The 19,208-nt window shown below is 39.6% G+C and overlaps 1 protein-coding gene across 2 annotated transcripts in view; it reads right to left on the bottom strand.

Moving 5' to 3' along the window:
• Positions 1–569: 569 nt before the first annotated feature.
• Positions 570–19,208, bottom strand: part of FSD1L (fibronectin type III and SPRY domain containing 1 like) — a 32,589-nt gene continuing 13,950 nt past the window's right edge. Inside the window, exons 5-14 of one of the 2 annotated variants that reach the window (XM_077921541.1) lie at positions 18,191–18,213; positions 16,663–16,784; positions 15,102–15,311; positions 14,677–14,775; positions 10,824–10,953; positions 9,015–9,047; positions 6,923–7,023; positions 5,645–5,896; positions 5,409–5,497; positions 570–4,234 (exon numbers count right to left, since the gene is read on the bottom strand). In XM_077921541.1, the coding sequence (XP_077777667.1) occupies positions 4,112–4,234; positions 5,409–5,497; positions 5,645–5,896; positions 6,923–7,023; positions 9,015–9,047; positions 10,824–10,953; positions 14,677–14,775; positions 15,102–15,311; positions 16,663–16,784; positions 18,191–18,213 (1,182 nt within the window). In that variant the 3' untranslated portion in view covers positions 570–4,111. The remainder of the gene's footprint in view (positions 4,235–5,408; positions 5,498–5,644; positions 5,897–6,922; positions 7,024–9,014; positions 9,048–10,823; positions 10,954–14,676; positions 14,776–15,101; positions 15,312–16,662; positions 16,785–18,190; positions 18,214–19,208) is intronic. The other variant, XM_077921542.1, reaches the window with a different exon arrangement.

Raw genomic sequence — 19,208 nt, 5'->3', positions numbered from 1 at the left:
CCTATGTCTGAAAAGATTGAATATGAACACAGCAGCCTCATTGGCAATTACTTATTAGCCCAACAATGTTTCGGTTGTTTCCCCTTCACTGTTACCTATGTTACTACCAATAGCACTATAATATATTAAGTGCCAGAACAACAACTCACATACATTAAAGACAGCAAGTGTCACTCTATTTTCAGATAGTTGCCCTCTCTAGTGAAAGAATTAAAAAGTGAAGGAATAATTTGACTAAATATTACTAGCCTCCCTGTTATCTAAGTTTGCTTTATACGTCTGCTAAAACCGCCCAAGAGTTACAGCATTTATATTGTTTTTCAGGCAGACCTCCCAAAGCAGTTTACATAAACATATTTTATTGTAACTTCTAATACATACAGATATAAATATACGAGAACGACTTGTTTGTTTAGGAAAAGCTGTTACTGCTGCTTCTCCCCTCCCAAGGCAAGAACCTCCAGAGGCCCTTGTTTCCCCAGCAATGTTCAGGCAAAGATCTTCCATACCCAAAGAAAGCCACTTCTCTATAGCATACTATCCTCAGAAAAAGCACGACAAAAGATGTATACGAGTTTTCAAAAGTTTATTAATACAAAACCCCTGCAAGATGTGTTTGACTTAAAGACACAGCAAATTAAAACACTCCATGGGCTCTAAGGCACCCCAGTTGTACAGTGTTGTGGTAGGTAGGGTTGTTGTCCGAGGGTACTTGACAAGGATGAAGAGCAAAGCACTGGGTACCTGAGGTCAGTGCACAATTTCCCCATTTTGGAAGTTCAGTGTGACAGCAGAATATCAATACGCTTTCTTATCTCAATACCTTACACTAGGAGAGTAATAAGAGCCATTTTGAAAAGGCACATGCAGAAGTGTTTTACCGGTGGTGAAAACGAGCAGCCCACTTGCAGAGAGAAGCCGCTGATTTGTACAGTACTAAGGGAGGAAAACGTGGCTTAAGTTTCCCTTTCAACTCAGTAGGCTTCCAGAACACTTCAGTTTAATTCCAAGGACAAAAGTAACGACCAGAAAATGTAGGGTCAACCAAGTGTGCTAATCGCATAGTAACAAAGTCAGTTGATATACCACACCAAGTTCTCACTTGCATAATTAAAATGCCAACATTTGCTGAATTAGTTTGCCTCAAAACTGTTCCTACATCACAGAAAGGAATCCTGTCCTAAGAGACAAGGGGGAGAACAGGCAGCCTTATAGGAGTATTTCTGCTTCCTTTAATAAAAGGAGAATGTAATATGTTCATTACATAGCCCTCAAACTTAAACTGAATTATTAAGACTGTACTGTATAGTCACTGTATAACCATTCCACTCTTACACCCTTAAAATGCCATTCATAATACAGTTTTGTGACTTGGGCTTTCAGCTGCTCTTCAGAAACCTCTAAGCAGATTCACATAGTTTTGGATTTAAACCCAATTGTGAATTACATTTGCTACTTTATTATACAAAAGGGAGTCAAGTTGTGTTACATGATTATGTCACAGTAAACAATTCCATAATTTCTGTAAACTAAATTAACAATACACGTTTTCTTCTTGCTGTAAATATACAAAAAAACCACCTTTCATTAGCTACAAATACAAAAATACTTCAAATTTTACAATGAGTAAGCAGACAAATTATATACACACTATGCCTTGTTTGTAACCAATCTAGCATATTTACCTGAAGAGTAAACACAATCAAATAATTGTTTTGCTCAAAACCATCAAACTGAGTAATTTGCTTTGCTCAATTGCACCAATTTCTGCATGCTTGCCACAGAATGCAAACCTATCAATGTTGTTAGTTCAAGTTTCATAAACAATATCTAAAGTGCTTAAGGCATTTCCTCATGTCACCATACTCTAATTCCTTAAACTGATATGGAACTACCCAGCTGGGCAGCCAACAGAAGCACCTATGCCTCAGATTGTTCCACTAGCAGTGATGTTCCTCCGATAAGGATAACCCACCACTCCAAATGTATGTTTCCCAATACGTGTCAAACCTCTAAACACTAGTACTGCATCTGGAATAAATATTGCAGATCCACTGAGTTGTGGAAAATTCACAGAGATGCCTGCATAATTCAGTAGAACTTGCAACTGTGAAGTATTCAGTCGATTCAGAGTCTGGATCACACTTGACAGTCAGCAGATGCAACCATTTTAAGACAGTTAAGTGCCTCTATTAACTGTACATAGAACAAAGGCCTTGCTCCAAAATATGTAATTCCGAGAGTATAGCAGCTTGATTCTGACTAGTTAGAAGCCCATTTATACTGGTCAAAGCATCATAAAGGTATTTACCACATTATATTTTCTTCCTAGAAGTAGTTGGCATGTTATCTGCATTGGGCATAACAAGCCAGTTATCAAAACATCTTTATTTCACAAATCAAATATGGAAAGGATAAAAATGTGAACTTAAGTGCTGCAAATACAAAGGTATACGAAGCAGAACTACATGAAGGGTCTTACAGAACAAACACATCATTACAATGGGATAAATACTGGGTTCCTTGATTGTTAGAAAACATGGTAAGACTGGGTAGAACATGGTATTTAAGGAGTTCTTAGAACATGAGACGTTTTACTGTGATTTGCTACTTTTTTGCAAGAGGGACAATTGAGTAAACAGATTGGATTAATGTAGCCATTCAGGGATTCTGAGGAAGCAATTTACATGGTTCAGTTGGGAAAGTGGAACATTCAAACTCAATTCTTAACACTTCAGAGACAACTGCAGGTATTCATTTCTCACAAGTGAAAAATGCTCAGATGCACTTTATTAAAACGTTTGCTTCTTACTATTCTGTGAAATTTCTCAAGAGTGAGACAGTAGATCACAGAATGTAAAAAAAACCAACACCCCAAAACCCTAGTATCAGGTTCTATGATGGAGAAATTAATAGGGAACCACACTCAAAATGTTCAAAGGTTGGAAGTTACCATAAAATCTGAACATGCCATCTACATTCTTAATATATGCTTCCGACATCATGGAGGAAACTCAGAACTTATGGAGCCTTTAAAACTGGAATGTACAATCCACTTTCAAAATCTACAGGAAAAGTGATTAAGAGGTTTGAATATAACATCATTCCGGACATTAACCATGTTACAAAACTAAGGTGTCTGATGCATCTAGCAGTTGACTGGGTACAGTATATTATTTTGAGCCTCTGGAGCAGTTTTCAGGGCACAGCCTAGAAACTAAAGATGTGGCAACAAGCCATTAGCTTACAGATAAGAATGGCTGGCGAAACATGACTTAATTCTGAGCATACACTTAACCTCAAAAAAGTGTACCATGTGAAGTACACACTGAAACTGGCTGACAATACAAAAAATGGGACTTAAACTGCCTCATTACTGAGCTCAGGTGATTTAACAGAGGAAAATGGAAGCACTTTGAAAAGCTCCTTAAGCTGACTGGTCAGAAATACTACAATCTCTTCCATTCCTCAAAGCATTTTTCATGGTTAATGGACACTGTTCAAATACCAGTTTAAAATACACTACTTGAGATGACTGTGTAGTTCTCGGCAATGTTATTCATGGTGCCCAACTGCGTAAAAACTACCTTGAATCAAAGGACAGTGATCAAAACCTAAGTATTTGTACCACACACCACCACCTTTTCATTACACTGAGTTATGGAAAGTTAGACTGGCTTTTTTAGATGGCTCTCATTTTTAAAGCTTCTGTGTATTACCCTCCAGCTCATCTCCTTTTCCGGGGTCAAGGAGTGAGTGTTAGAAACCTAGAGAGAAGAAAAGCAAGGAAGGCCTTTTAGACCAAGATCATACTTGCCTTTGTTGCGTGTTATACTGAAGTTATCTGTCAAGAATCCGTAAGACAAGTAGTCAAACTTAGTCTAACAGTAGTAGATAGCTACAACCTCAAATACCCAATTCTCTGTTTTAAAAAAGATCAGTCTATTTTCCTATTACACTGCAGATTCACAGTACACTCCTGCTAACGTTTTGGTTCAGCCCCACTAGTGGTGCTTAGGCCTCAGAAGTAGCAGGAACACATTAAAGCATTGCTCAAAAGCTCTTTGAGTAACACCTGCAAAGAAAAAGCAGTTAACATGAAGTGAAAATATCATTGGGCAACATTGGTTAGGCTGCTGGCTGAACCGCTTAATCCATTTTCGCTCTTCTGCAGTGTTTTCACGGCACTTGGCACCTGCAGTCCTGTTGTCAAGGTGAGACCACCACACCAAACCTAGAAAACCGATATATAAAAGATGAGGGGTCATCAGTGCTCTCTTCTTGCTCAGAGTCAATTAAAATCATGGCAATCACTGTACATCACAGCATTTTTCTGTCTGTCCCTCGAGTATGTTGAAACCCCTATCTTCTCTATAACTGGCCCTTCTTTACCAAAAAGCTGACATGGGGAACAGTGAGAATGACAATGACTAACAGTGTTGTCACTTTTTGAAAAATTAAGAGGCTCAAATCCAGTTTAGCCATAGTTATATTTTGAAACAGTTGCTCTGAACTGCTTAAAAAGTGTCACCTTTTCTACTTTTAAAATCTACTGTAAATATAAAAATAAAACTCAGGTGAGGAAATTCTCGCTATCTATATAGAGAGGAGGCTGACAGTTTAGCATTTTCTTACGTTTCTAACACAAGGTGGGGTGGGAAGTCTAGTTTCAACAGTGATATTGTTGGAGATATTACACTCTGGAGTGGAGATATTACACTCTAGCTCCCATTCAAGTTCGTTTTAAGGGAGAAAAATTCACAACCCTATTTTAAAAAACATACAAATGTTAAAATACTAAAACAGATTAAAATTACTTCAACTTTCTAAGTATCTGGGTAGGCTCATCTAAACAGGAGAAGGTCTGTGATATATATTCAGAACAAAAACAAAATTCTGCTCCCAGGCAATTTTGTGTAAGTTATGCACATTGTTTTGCAGCTACGAGGGCTAGAGTTATAACACATTCCTTTTTTAAAAAAGTGTAAGCTAGAGATTTTAAGGGAGCTGTGCATCTTGTCCTCCTCCAAATACTGCTGGACTCCAACTGCTGGACTCCCATCAGCCCCAGATCAGTGATAATGGGAGTTACAGTCCAGCAACATTTGAAGGGTCACAGGTTAGCCACTCCTGCATTTCCCCCCCATTAGGGGTTTCTCTTCTTCGGGCATATACAGAGCCCTGGAGATAGTCACCAAAGTGGCTGCCAGTTTTTCCTGGAGCAACCAAGTTTAATAAGCATATAAACATGTTTAGAGGTCAGACAGTGACGCATCAATAACCCAAAAGCATCTGTGGCATTCAATGCGAGTCTTTTCCACATTATGAAATTATTCCTAAAAGTAACTGTAGAAAAATAGCCCTTGAAGCAGAAATGATGGAATGAGTTAAATTAGGTAGGTACTGACCATGAAACCTGGTAGTAGCGGCTGGGTGAATTTTGTTTTGAAGGTATACAACAACTGCTTTGAGCTTGCGTTATAGAAAGAGAGCTGACCTGAAGAGAGAAAAGCATGTTAATACTTCTAAAAGAATTCAGCTTATGTGTAACATTTGTCTTTTCCTTAATACACGTTCTCAGAAGGTAAAGGAGTAACACTTATTTCAGCTCTCTCATGGATAGTTCTGAGGACTCCCAAGTTACCTCCATCAAAGTCGCAATAGACTCCTATCCTGTCTGGAACCAGGACATCTAGCGATTTTGCTTTGTTGTTGTGTTTGGCTGCAAATGTAGTCTGGAGCCAGTTGTTCACATGCACGCACCAGCTTGTATTAGTCTTCCCTAGCTGGTCAAATTTCCCCAAATTTTTATACGCTACTCCCACACTATAGGATTTGCAATCCTTCTGGGCTTTCACTTCCCAGTAGTGTTGCCCATTCTCAATAGTAGTATCTCCTGTAATGAAACAGAGAAGGAACAATGAACACTTCCAAGCAAACTTGTGCTGCCTAGAGCTCAAGAGTAAACACAAATTGTTCAAGGATAAGACCCATAATTGATTGAGTATAGATTTCATTAGACAGTGAAAATCCCCAATCTTTTTGGTGTTGTAGAAATCGGGCATAGGGAACCTCTGGCTCTCCAGATGTTGCAGAACTACAACTCCCAATATCCCCAGCTGTGCTTGATAAGAGTTGGCAAGAGCTGTAGTTCAACAACATGGGGAGAGGACCAAAGGTTTCCCACTCCAGTGCAGATCATAATGATAAAAACTAAGAAAGCTTATCCCCCCCCCCAAAAAAAAAAACCTTTCCCACAATGCACAAGACAAGGAACTCATAAGTCACTTACTCTCAGCAGCTAGAAATATCATAACCAGACCCTGGAAGGACCTATCAGGAATGAACATACACCACTGGTACCAAAAAGTATGGGAAACTGCCCTACCAGAAAAATTAACCAAAAAATGTAAAACTAGCATGGGGACAAGCAAAAGAGGACACCTTCGCCCCGGTGTGGCTTCCCTTTGCCACATATACAGCACAACAAGACAATGACCTACCCGCCCCCTGCATACAAATTAATATGGCTAATCTGGACACAACAATCCTGCCCCCCTCCAAACAAACCATACTGCAACCAACCAAACGCAAGCAAGCAAACTTTGGGCCCTCCCATCTCTCAACATGACAATAACCCCCCCCCCCCCAAATAATTATATAAATAAAGGACCTACCCATGAGATGCTGCCACAAAAACTCTGCACTATACAATAGAATGAAAAAACCATTATCCTCCTCAACCCTCTTCCTCTTTTCTCCCAATGTCTATGGAAATAGAGTCTCACACCAAATGTAAACAAACTGAAAAAGATTTTATGAATTGAAAGTGGAGGTGCTATATGTACTTTTCCTTGTTTTTTTTCATATCACAAAAAATTAATAACTAATTTAGAAGTATTATTTTTTTAAAAAACCTTACCCAACACTGTGTACGATTCCCCAGTAAATCTATCTCTGCTGCCCCTTATCAAAGGTGAACGTGAGCTAACAGATGATCGCTTTGGGGAAGGAGTTCCACTTCTGTAAGACGACAAGAAATGAGTTTGTTCTGCACTGCAGTATGCAACCATGACTACAACAGCATACAAGCAAAGGCACCAAGTTAGTATTTTTTAAATCCAGTTTTAGACTGTTTCACAGAAGCATTTATGGTCACAGATGGCTCACATGCTGTTAGAGGGGTCTGTTCCGGTAGCCATGCTGAAAGTCTCTATATCTATACAAATAGCCATGCACAGAAGAGGCTACCAGTAGGGAAAAAAACATGCTAAGACAACAGAAAAGTTACTATTACTGAAGACTAGGAGGGATATGTGCAGGATAGGAATGAGTGAACTTGAAGTGTAATTCTGGGGGGGAAAGTGTCCCATTGATCCGATTAGAAATGAGTTATTTTAAAATAAGATAGAAACCCAGTCCCAATACATTAGCCATCTTCCCCACACCTCTGGTGGCATGAATGTTGAAGTGGCATGAATATAGCAGATATAGCATTTACTGTTTTCAGAATGAAGTTCTACTGTGAATTCTTAAGACATTTAAACGCAACACTGAAAAGGCCTTTGAACAAACGAAACGTATTAAAGGAAAGTTACTTACCAAAAGAAAAAAAGAAATAAGTGAAAGCATGAAAAGACAGCAAAGCCAAGAAATTAAAAGCATATATTCAGGGGGGGAAGGAAGGGGACACACCACAGTGTTTGACCCTACTCCAAGTACATTGTTACTAGGAAGCCTACTACTTTCTGCTTTCTATCATAAAAGCAACACGTTAGGTTCGCTGCCAGGTTATGTAGAAAAATAGCATGTTTGTTCAAGAGATGCTGCAATTGATACAAGGAAGGCACAAACTCAGAATAACTTTCCACTTCCACCAGATCTACCAAAATGCTGACATGCTATTTTTCAGGTAAGTGCTCCAAGTTCCCTTCACCCAGAAGATGTCCTTAATATTAGCAGCCTTTACAGGTACACAATTGCATTTATAATATTTTATATTTGGTACATTTGAAGACATGATTCAATACAAGCCAAATTCTCTGTGTTTAATTGTACTGTTACAATGCCAACATGCATGCCGGTTTTGTTTTGATAAGCCACTGTGGAACTAACTAATGCAATTTCTATGGTGTTTTATCTGTTCATGTAACATCAAAAAATAGCAAGTTCTTTGGACAACGTGCATTCTCAAGAGAAAAACACACATTGTAATTGCAAAATGCCAAAATATTCGCTTGGCCCGGAAAGCCAGTCTAACTTCCAATTCTGTATGCCTATCTCAAGTACCTGCATCTCCAGAGGGAAGAATACACAAGGGCTGAAATCTATACTGCAGGTGATACACGGAGACCAAATAGCCTTGTCCCCTTCTCCAGTAATGCTACAAAAACAAAGCATCATGCTGCAAAATGATCCTCCTCACTTGATTGGCTACTGCTTGCAGAGGCCAGGACCAGTAAGTGCAAAAACGCAACGCTCCTTCTTGAAATAAAATTACTTAATGCAGAGAACGTAAGACTGAGAGAGAAAAAAACCAGAATCTGCCTTTAAAGATTGTGAAGGATTTCTGTATTTAAAGGATGCAGTTATGTTTGTTTAGTACTGGAAGAATCAAATATCCCCATTTATTACTGCAAAGTGACAGACTAGGCCTATGGTCCCATTACAACTGGGGACACAGCCCAGTGTGTACCATAAAATACCAGAGGCATTAGCTTGTTGGCAACTGGTGCATTTTACGCTGCCTAATTTTAGTGTTAGCGGTTCTCATTTCTGTAAATTGTCAAAACTTATATACAGGCTTGGTGATTTTACAGAAAGGCAGTTTGAACGGTAAATACAAAAGATGACAAATAAGTGGGTGAAAGGAGGTTCTAAACAACAAACAGTGGCTTGTCTACTGGTAAAGGCTGCTGGATTGATTCATGCTAACTCTAGAGAGCAAGAATTGAAAGGAAAATATTGGAGAGTAAAAAGCTGAACCCTATGGCTATGAAGAGGCACACTGTCACCTTGTATTGTTCTTCAGAAGGGTAATCTGGCAACTGTCAGACAAAAATAGGTAATTAAAAAGCTACTTCGTGGCTACACACAGACTTATTTTTTAAAAAAATATATTAGTATTTAAAACCACTATAAAACTGTTCTGATAACTATTAATAACTGTATGCTGTTCACAGACTTACAAACAGAAAACACCCACTTGCTTACAAATTGAAATGTAACCAAAATGGTTTAAGAAGTCTGCATAAAATAGGTTTGGAATCTATTAAACCCTGTTTGAGTTTTATAGCCTTTTTACCTCTTGAACTTAATGTGTTACCAGCTCCCTGTTCACAGCTGGGGTGGGGGTGACATGAAATACGTTCCTATTACTGAGACTACGGGAGTATAAAGTTTCCAAGGCCTGGAGTCTCCTCCTCCCTCTTACGGAAAATACTTCCTGGGAAGTAAAAAAGTGGCCTGGGTATTTGGAGTCGGCAATCGCTCACTTGACAACAATACATCTACTTGCTCCCAGACAATACTATTCCTATAGTGTAGGAGAGCACATCCCTGTCACCTATGAACCAACAATACAGTGGTACCTTGGTTCTCAAAGAGCTTAGTTGTCGAACAAATCAGCTCCCGAACACCGGTTCGTGAACATTTTCTAGAAGCTGAACATCCGACGTGGCTTCCGCTTGAGTGCAGGAAGCTCCTGCAGCCAATCAGAAGCCGTGCCTTGGTTTTCGAATGGTTTCGGGAGTCAAACAGAACAGATTAAGTTCAAAAAACCAAGGTACCACTGTATTTTGGTATGTGGCAATTGTGGAAGCTTATGGTATGCCAACAAACCCCCAACATGTGAAGAAAGAGCCATGAGTGGAGAGGGAGCCTTTCCCCATCCTCAGGACCATCTGGGAAACTCAGCTAACCTGGGTGTGGAGAGCGCAGCTGATTGGGACACAGGCTGAGAGTGAGGATGTGCCAGAAGGAAAATGAATTGATATTGATTCATATATGTTAGTAACTTTGTACTAATGTAACCTTTTCATATGTAACTGCGATTTTGTAATATTTTGTTTAATTGGCTGTTGCTGCTCCTTTTTTTGTACAGCACTTAAGAGGTGTTTTTAATATATTAAGTGGTATAGAAGTTATATAAACTAATCTATTTGGACAGCATATCTGCCATTCCCAAATGTGCTGGTTGCAAAACAGAAACTATTCTTTAGACCAACACAATCATCTTAGAAAAGCTCCAACAGATTTTGTTTTTGCAGGCCAGACTTTCCAACTTACTAGAAATATATCAAATGATTTTTTGTAAAAAAATCATTTGATATATTTCATTTCTCTAATTTACACAGAAAAAGATGCTTCTAGAGAGCTCATGATTTGTGCATAGGTCATACGACTGAATCACATAAGGGCTAAATTCTTAACCCTAAGAACAATATGACCGCTATTTCCCCCCATTTTCAGCAGGGGGAATCGTTTTTAGCAATGTACCCATGTTAGGGGAAAAACAAAACCAGAGCTACCTTGCAACACTGTCACTTTTTCCAGAAAAAGAAATTCCCCATTTCCAACACAGGTTTCAAGGTTATTCTCTTCAATAGATGCCTCAAAACTTTACCAGCAAGTATGCTATACTGCCAAATACATTAAGTTTAGTGTGAATAGATTCATTAAGTTTATAGCAATATGAATAATCTCTTTTGCACAGGAAGACTTCCTACCTGATAGACCAAATTTATATTTGCTGAAACAGCTTTTAAATATGACATCTACAAGTTAACTTGATTTGATCGGAGGAGGAGCTCAGTTTCCCTTACCTGCCTTTGTTCTCTTTTCCTTTAATTTTGTTTTCTTGGCTTTTGCCTCCTGTAGAATCCCACTCCACATAGGAATCTTCAACTTTCAAGTTAAGATGAGACGATGAACCATCCAGGTTAAATATAAGAGCTGCCCAGAGAAAAGATGCAGATCAAAAGGTTAGTCACACCTTTTCTGAATGGAAAGAGCGAAGAAGTTAACATATTTAGACAGGCTGCCTAGGTTCCCTACCTAAGACAAGTCTACTTCTGATGCTATACTTCTAATTATTGTTTTTTAAATGCTTACTCCACCTGCCTGCTTTTATTTTAGAGAAAAATCAGCCATAGTGCCCAATTCAGAATATCGCATCATAGAACCACAGAATTGTAGAGCTGAAGGGACTCCCAAGGGTCATCTAGTCTAACCCCCTGCAATGCACGTGGCCTGTATGGGAATTGAACCCATAACCTTGGCATGAACAGCACCACACTCTAACCAACTGAGCTAACTGCTGCTTGCTTTTGATCTGGATTGCATGGATTAATATTGCTCCCTCCCACTCTGCTCTGAACCCGCCTCCCCCCCCCCAAAAAAAACCCCCCGATATCCACTACAAACAGCACCTTGGGTGCAAACAGTCTGGAAAGTGGTGTTTTCTGCAGTAAATCAGCACTGGAGCATGTTCTAGATTAGGGGCCCTTGGCTGCTTTGTCTCCAAAGTATGAGCATGGTTTTTGAAAATGCTAACTAATGTCCTGTGCAGTTTGGACCTTAATATACAGTGCCAGGGTGTGCATCTTTTTCTGAAAGACAGAGCCTGTTATAGTTCTCAATTTTAATCTGTGGAGGGGGAAAAATCCGTATGTAGGGCAATTCTTTCTGTTAACTGTCAAGGCTGTCAGTTTGCCAGTAGAGCTGTACAGCAGGGACGGGGGAGCTGGGTCCAGCCAAGGGACCAGATCGTTATCTCTCCCACTGTCCAAGGGTCCATCTGTCAATCACCTGACATCACAATGCCAGGTGACCCTGCTTTTGTTCGCACGGCTTGAAATCAAACTGAGTAGGTAGAGACACAGCCCACAAAGCAATGCTGATCAGCAGCCCCTGCAAAAACCCTTTCAGCTTAGCTCCACATCTGATATCATATATTGACACCAGGTACTGGGCAAATGGGCATGGCTTCGCTAAAAGGAAGGCCTGCAGGTTTGACGTCCCACAGCATTCTTCAAGTAATAGGTACCAAAAGTTCTTATGACTAAAGGCAGAATACAACAAGTTATTTTCAAAGCTAACTAAGAGATGCCACTGTAAGCAAGCATGGTAATTTGCTCGGCAGAGCATTAGAAGATACATACAGGTTATAAAAAATGTATTAGCATCAAATCTTTCATGGGTGAAGCCAAATGTGTAACAGGCATATATGGAGAGAATATAACAGAAATAGCTATGTTTTACCCAAGAGATATATTCAAGAAGCTTTCTAGCTTTTACTGACACTCAGAAAATGACAATGAGGTAGGTAGTAACTCTTCCAGAGAGTTTTTAATACAACAAAGCAGTCAGACTGAGTCACTGCTCCTCGCTGGAATTTGTTGTGGGGTAAATTTAATCTTTGTTACTGCCAACTAAGCAGAATAATTGAGGCTATGTTGCTGTGTTTGCCTTCATTTTTGGAAGCTAAACAATATGTGTCACACTAAACAGACTCTATTCAATTAGAATGCATTAGACACGGTTCTTTAGTATTTCACAGAATACAAGAATTGAAATTCCTCTGTGAAAGGTCAACAGTATGTTTAAGCAATGCCGAACTTGATGATTCTACCAGGCAAATGCTCACTAAGAGCACTGTAAACGCATAGTTTTGAAGGTCAACTAGAAATGCTCACCTATCACCAAAATGGGAATAAGGTACAGCTCTAAGAGTGGCATACGTTGAAAGGGCTTGAATAGTTCCAGTTGTTATATAGCAGACATAGAAAGTTTTCCTAATGCCCAAAGATAGTAGATCTTTGTAGAAGCTGAGCAGTGCAACTCCTTAAAATGTATGGCAATAGTTCTAATTTTAGAAGTGCAACATTTGGTGATACAACCCATTACAAATATACATCTGCAAGCTCATTTGCCGACAAGCCAAGTTCTTTTTAAATATGGAGATTGTTATGGAGATTGTTGCCTTGCACTCTGTTTTTGCCTTGCTAGGATTATAATCCAGTGCTTCAAAGATGTCCTCTGACTTAAAAATTAAGAATGCTTTTTAATACACTACAGTAGCAATTTACCACTAAAAGCTTTCTAGGATTTTTCTTTCACCAATGTGCAAGTACAGAGACACAACTGGTAATTTCATACGGCATAAGTAAACTGATCTGACTGATCTGTGCATTAGCCCTCTGCTGATGACATCTTTAGCACACTCACATGCAACCCAGGCTTGTACAAGTTGTCATAAATTGAAAATAAATCCCAAAGCTGGTTGGGAGAACTGAACCTTATACTAGTGGTGCACTTTGCAAGCCACTCAATGACATCATTAAGAACACTTCTCATCTACTGGACTACACTGGCAGTGCTTCTGCATTTCAATGAATTGTCCTGCTATTTTTAAAAATATAAACATTAAAATAAATGAGCAATATCCGATCCGTGGGCAAACAATCTGCAGCTTCTTGACTTTTCTGAAGAAATATCCTGAGCATGATTCAATATGCTGGGAAGCTGCTTGCAACACTTCTGATAATATTTATGCAGCCATATTATGCCACTCAGGTGGAACTGGTGATATATGTGTTTATGTCACTCACAGGGTGAAAGGCATTTTAAGAATCAGCAGAACATAAGGTTTCAACGCTTATGACAGAAAATGATCCCAATCTCTATCATGGGATAGGAAGAAAAGGTACCAGGCCCTTCACTGTTATATCAAATGCACCAATATGAGGCCATAGCAGGATAAAAGTCTGAGAAAGAATCAGGCGCATCAGCAAAAAGCCATGTTATTTTACCCGTCCTCAAGTAAGTGAGCTAACAGTGTGAATCTGCTTTGGCAACATATTCCAGTCTGCAGCACTGAGACTTCGTAAGATGGCAAGAAAGCCACTGATGCCTCCCTAGCAGCTGACTAACTTGCAGGCCAGGAAAGCTAACAAAATCAAATCTTACTACTGTTTTGGCTCAAGTATCACACCAAGAAAGCTAAAAAATTTTATTGCTGCAGGGCCACAAACAAATCCGCCTCACAATTGCTATCAAAGTGGTTAAACGGTTGCATGGCTTTAAACTGATGGCTTAAAATTGGTAATTTTTTGTCAACTGCGTACCACAGCAGATTTAGTTAGTGAAGGGGTTTAGGATGAAAAAATCTGCACTGTTTATCAAGTGGGAGTGGGACTATTTAGCACTTCCATCTCTAATCAGTGCCATCTCCCTATGCTAGAATTTGTTTAGAAGGCGTATGTGCCCTCAGGTTAATGTTTCTCCTGGTACCATGTCAACAATTTTAAATAGCAGCCCTTTAGACCAGTGTTCCCCAACCTTGGGCCTCCAGCTGTTTTTGGACTACAACTCCCATCATCCCTCGCTAGCAAGACCAGTGGTCAAGGATGATGGGAATTGTAGTCCAAAAACAGCTGGAGGCCCAAGGTTGGGGAACACTGCTTTAGACAGTGCAAATACTATAGTCCTCTGCTTCAATCCTTTCCTCCAATTCATTTAAACCGGCTTTTGGGCCTAAGGACTGGAGGTACATTAAGGTACACAGCTGCTGCTCTAAAACAACACTGTACATTTTATAGCCAAGATGGCATTTGAGCATGCATTTCCTATATTCAAGCCACTATATGGTCCTAGTTCTTAGCTATCCAGTTTTACCTTTCGTCTCTAAAGTCACTGGATCAGAATAATCCCCAGCCACGGCCTTGTTGCAAGCTCTGACACGGAAGTTCATGTATTTTGAGTCAAACCTCAGACCTGAAAAAAAGAAGGTCTTCAGACATCCACTACCATTAAAATGAACACACACAAAATAGCACTATAAAGGAGGAAAGGTATATGTATACTGTTTTAAAGTGCTGCTTCTCCCAAGCTACAGACAAATTTAAGCACTATATCAATATTAGCTGAAGTCGAGGAAAGTGAATGAGATCAGATCTCCATTTATCATGCTGGGAGTGCAAAACATTTGCAAATGCGGGCTTCACATTAGATGGAGCTGACATTAAAAGATTCCCATGAAAAAGTATGAAGCTCATGTTACAACTCAAGTCAACTTGGAGGGAACAGAAAAATAAAATTACCCGATAATGTATATTCAGTGCCCTTAATGTAGTCCACAGATTCCCAGCACCTCTCGTCCTTTATTCGAGGAAGCCCATCAAAGTTGGTTTTCCTGTATTCTAGTATATAGTGATCAATTTTGTTGTCTTCTTCTGTCATTTGCCATGAAATCGTTACAGAGTTGTCAGCCACAATACAATCTGCTAGGACTATCTCTGGAGCTCTGGGCACTGTTAAGGAAATAAAACAGATCACTGGTAAACTCAACTGCCACCCACATACTGATCTTGTACTCTTGGCAAGATCCAGATGGGTGAGCTAAGATTAAAAACAAAATCCTATGGCTAAGGTCTGACCTGATCACTTATGTACTGCCCGATCCTATGCATTCATATTTAGAATTAAGTCCAGTGGGATGGCATGTACACAGGATTGCGGTTCCAAACTATGTGCATTCATTCTGTGATGAGTCTTAAAGTGTTTTTGCCTGCCTTAGTTACTGACTTCTGTTTCAGGTTGACCTTTTTAAAAAAGGCAATCCAGTAACGCTTGTGCTTAAGGGATCAAACAGCTACTGGAACAAATATGCAATGCCAAGGAACATTCCCCAAAACAGTTTTAAAGGTTTGGTGTTTGAGTGCCACCATGTGTGAGGAATGCAACGTCCAACTCTCATTCTCTCACAAACAGAGAGAGGAAGAGGAGAGGTAGATGGGGAGGAGGAGGGAGAGAGAGAGCAAGGTTCCCTACAACTATTATAGCACAGCAAAGCAAGAGTGTCCCCTTCTTCAGGGGTAAAAGCCCCAAGACTTTTAGACTAGCTAAATATTTAATCCCAGAGATTACTATTTTCTCTTAATTGGGAAAGCTGAAAAAGAAGTTTGCTACATTCAAATTCAAACACGGGGTGGATAAAGGTCTGTTTCTGATATATATATATATTAATTTTTTTGCTAGGGAGGGGGAGAAAGAGAAGCAGGAACAATGAGAATCAATAAGTACTTTGACATTCTGGACTGAGGTGTCAGCAAGACAGTCAGTATGAAATGTCAAAAGTTGGGAATGTCAGAAGACTCACTTCGGGTTTCATCATTTAAAGCTGAGCTGTTTTAGCCATCAGTTAGAATTAGTGTCCAATGCAAACACTCAGAACTGCACAAAGTCTTCATACCAAAAGATCCCAAACAATTCATCATCCACAAGATAAAATCAGATTTGAAATCCTGACAGTTTTAATTTGATATTTCAATACAAAGTCTTAGATTATCCTTGCATGAGCAAACTCGGGCACAAAAATACTACTTGCAAAGTGGCTGTGCAGAGGGAAACCTCGGCAAAAGTACATTTGCAGCACCCCGAGTCTCAGTGGCCCGGAGTGCCTTCCTTCCATCAGCTTCGGCTGGTGATCCCGCTATGCCCCTATACACCTTTAGGCGGCAGGCAAAAACGTTCCTTTTTAACCAGGCCTTTGGTTGGTTTGATTTTAAAATGTGGGGGCGGGTTATTGGGTTGTTATTTTGGTTATATATTTTGTGGCAACAGTATTCCAAAGAACTCAATGCTGCGCAGACTTATTTTTACCTGGCAAAAACTTTAGAGCCTGGAGCATATGCCTTTCTTGAGAGAAGTCCACCATCAGGTGCGTCATGTTGTCACTCACTTTGGGTTTCAAGGACAGGCGGAACGCTGGAGCCATTGTGACTCTAAAGGGTAGAAATCAGGTAAAAATCATTCAGGCAGGAGCCAAAAACAACAGACAGGGAAGACAGGTGTTTCAATATTTTAAAATGTCTAGATAAAAAGTGAAGCAGATACTGGAGCTTGGCACGTCACCAAACTATAACAAAACCTTTATTTAGATCGACTACTGATGACAAGTTGAGAGTCAGAACAAATCTTTTGCGGGGGTTCAGGCTGGGGGATTTTCCGTAGACCTCTCAGCCACCCAAGCTACCATGCTGAGGGTTTGTCTTTGTAACTATCCACTTCTGCTCCTGCAACATCTTAAGGATAGGGCGCATCATACAAAACCTCTCTGTGGAAGTTTCACAAGGCTTATAACTTCTGGACGCCTGCTGATGCTATGAGCAGCAACTTGGAAGGTTTCCAGAACCCCACTCTAAAGAGGCATGAAGGGGCTCAATGTGATGGTCAAGTTGCACACAATGCCTCTAACCTATTAACATAAGGTTGAATATCATCAGCTGGTGGTTTTTTGGCAGCACGCTTCTGGTAACCAATGCTTGGCTTGGCCCTTAATAGTCAAGACTCATTTCAGAAAGAGGAGTCCATACATGAGAAAGCTTAAACATAAAAGTGAGCATATGAAATAGCAGGGAGCCTTGGTGCTGCATTCATATAACACAGTAGTAAGCTGAGAAATGTTCTTGAGTGCTATTAGAAGTCTTCTCATTCCCTGCCCAAATTTGAGCATAATTCAGGTGTATGACATGGAAATATTATGTCTTATATATAGCCTATCTTATGTCTTATATATAGCCTATCTTTCTCTATTCTTTGCCTAAGGTATTAGAATAATAATGAAGGTGAACATTACAAGTTTTACATTTCTGCACTTTGGATGTTTGGGGGCTGCACCAAATTCCAACTATACATATGTGAAAGTGCTTCAACTGTTTTGGGAACAGATAAGGGACAAGTGTACCATTTTCTGATTTTTCTAGTAACCATGCTGTTTTAGATAACTAAAATCCAGCTCAAGTTATGTTATCCCATAACTGATATCCCATAAGTGAGGCCTACATACCATATAAAACAAACATTTTGGCCTCCTGTGCCACTTCCAAATTAAATTTGAAATGGCACCTATTTTAAGGGATCAGCATTAAGAATTATTTCCCCCCCTTCCAAACACATTTGTTTTAAAACATGCCTCTGTTCTTTTGTCGCTGAATGAAAGTACACACCACACAGGGAGAAGGAAGTGTAAAGCCAAAACACAGCAGTGTTGTCTTATCAGCATGCAAAACTTAATTTTATCTTTTAGTTGCATGAATCTTAAGTGAAAACTGTTAAGAATTACTCAGCCAGAATCTTCAACGACAATTATGGAAGACTAGGAACAGAAACAAATAAGTTGGTACTGTACCTATCCTTGATCTGTCTGGCAGCCTTGAGGTGCATCAGGAAGAAGAGAGAGAAGGTAATTAATAGTTTCATGCAAGTTTCATCTGCAGTAACATGCAAGAAAGAGTTAGAGTTATCAATCTCACAGATGTCCAGCTCGGTTTCAAAACCAACTCAGAATTTTACCACTGAAGACCTGCCTCATAAGCCATTGTTAATACAAAGTTATTAGAAATTCAGCAACAAGCAAAAAAAAAAAAAAAAAAAAAAGAGCAGGGGGGGGGGGGATTTCAACAAGCCACACTAAACTAATTCCGTATGACACTGTCATCAAATCTCTGTGCTCTATTTTTAATGTGATCGGGCCAAGTGACATTTGAGTGTTTTGTTGGGCATGTCAGCAATTAGGTAGTGAGTAAGTGTTAGATTTGTGCCAGAGTTGAACCAAATTCAGGGAGTTTTATCATTCAGCTGGCCCTAGGCAACAAAATGTTATCAGTGGCAAGAAATACTGCAATGCACCCCAAATTCTTACACTCTAGTGAAAATGCTCAGGTCTGGCTAGATAGGGTTTCTTGTCTGGCCCACAGATAATTAATGTTTCAAAATTGTATAACAAGTACCAGTAAGTGACACAACATAGAATCTGAATTAAGAAACTAAAACATCAGCTTCATATACATTTAAAAGTTGTTTGCTATTACAACTATCACAAATACAGTAGAAATTAGGACATTGCCATCTCTGTTTGCCAACAAAAATTAAAGAGTTTTAAATTTTGATCTGTGGTCCCTTTCATGGCACGGGGGGGGGGGGGGTACTTTGCAAACATTTTTATCTTCATTCCTTATGTACTGAACACAGGAAAAGACTATGTATTAAGATTTTATATCTTATCACCACAAACAAGTGTCTTAGGTGATAAGATGACCAGTCAGAACAAAACAGAAAATAAAACATCCTCACCTGCTGTCTGAGATACTGCGAACCACAACAACCTACCCAAGATCACGAACTTCCAATTAGGGAGGCTGTTGCTT

The sequence above is a fragment of the Podarcis muralis genome, chromosome 17, assembly GCF_964188315.1.
Source record: "Podarcis muralis chromosome 17, rPodMur119.hap1.1, whole genome shotgun sequence".
In the NCBI taxonomy this organism is placed as follows: domain Eukaryota; kingdom Metazoa; phylum Chordata; class Lepidosauria; order Squamata; family Lacertidae; genus Podarcis; species Podarcis muralis.
This window is presented reverse-complemented; position numbering and strand designations above follow the sequence as displayed.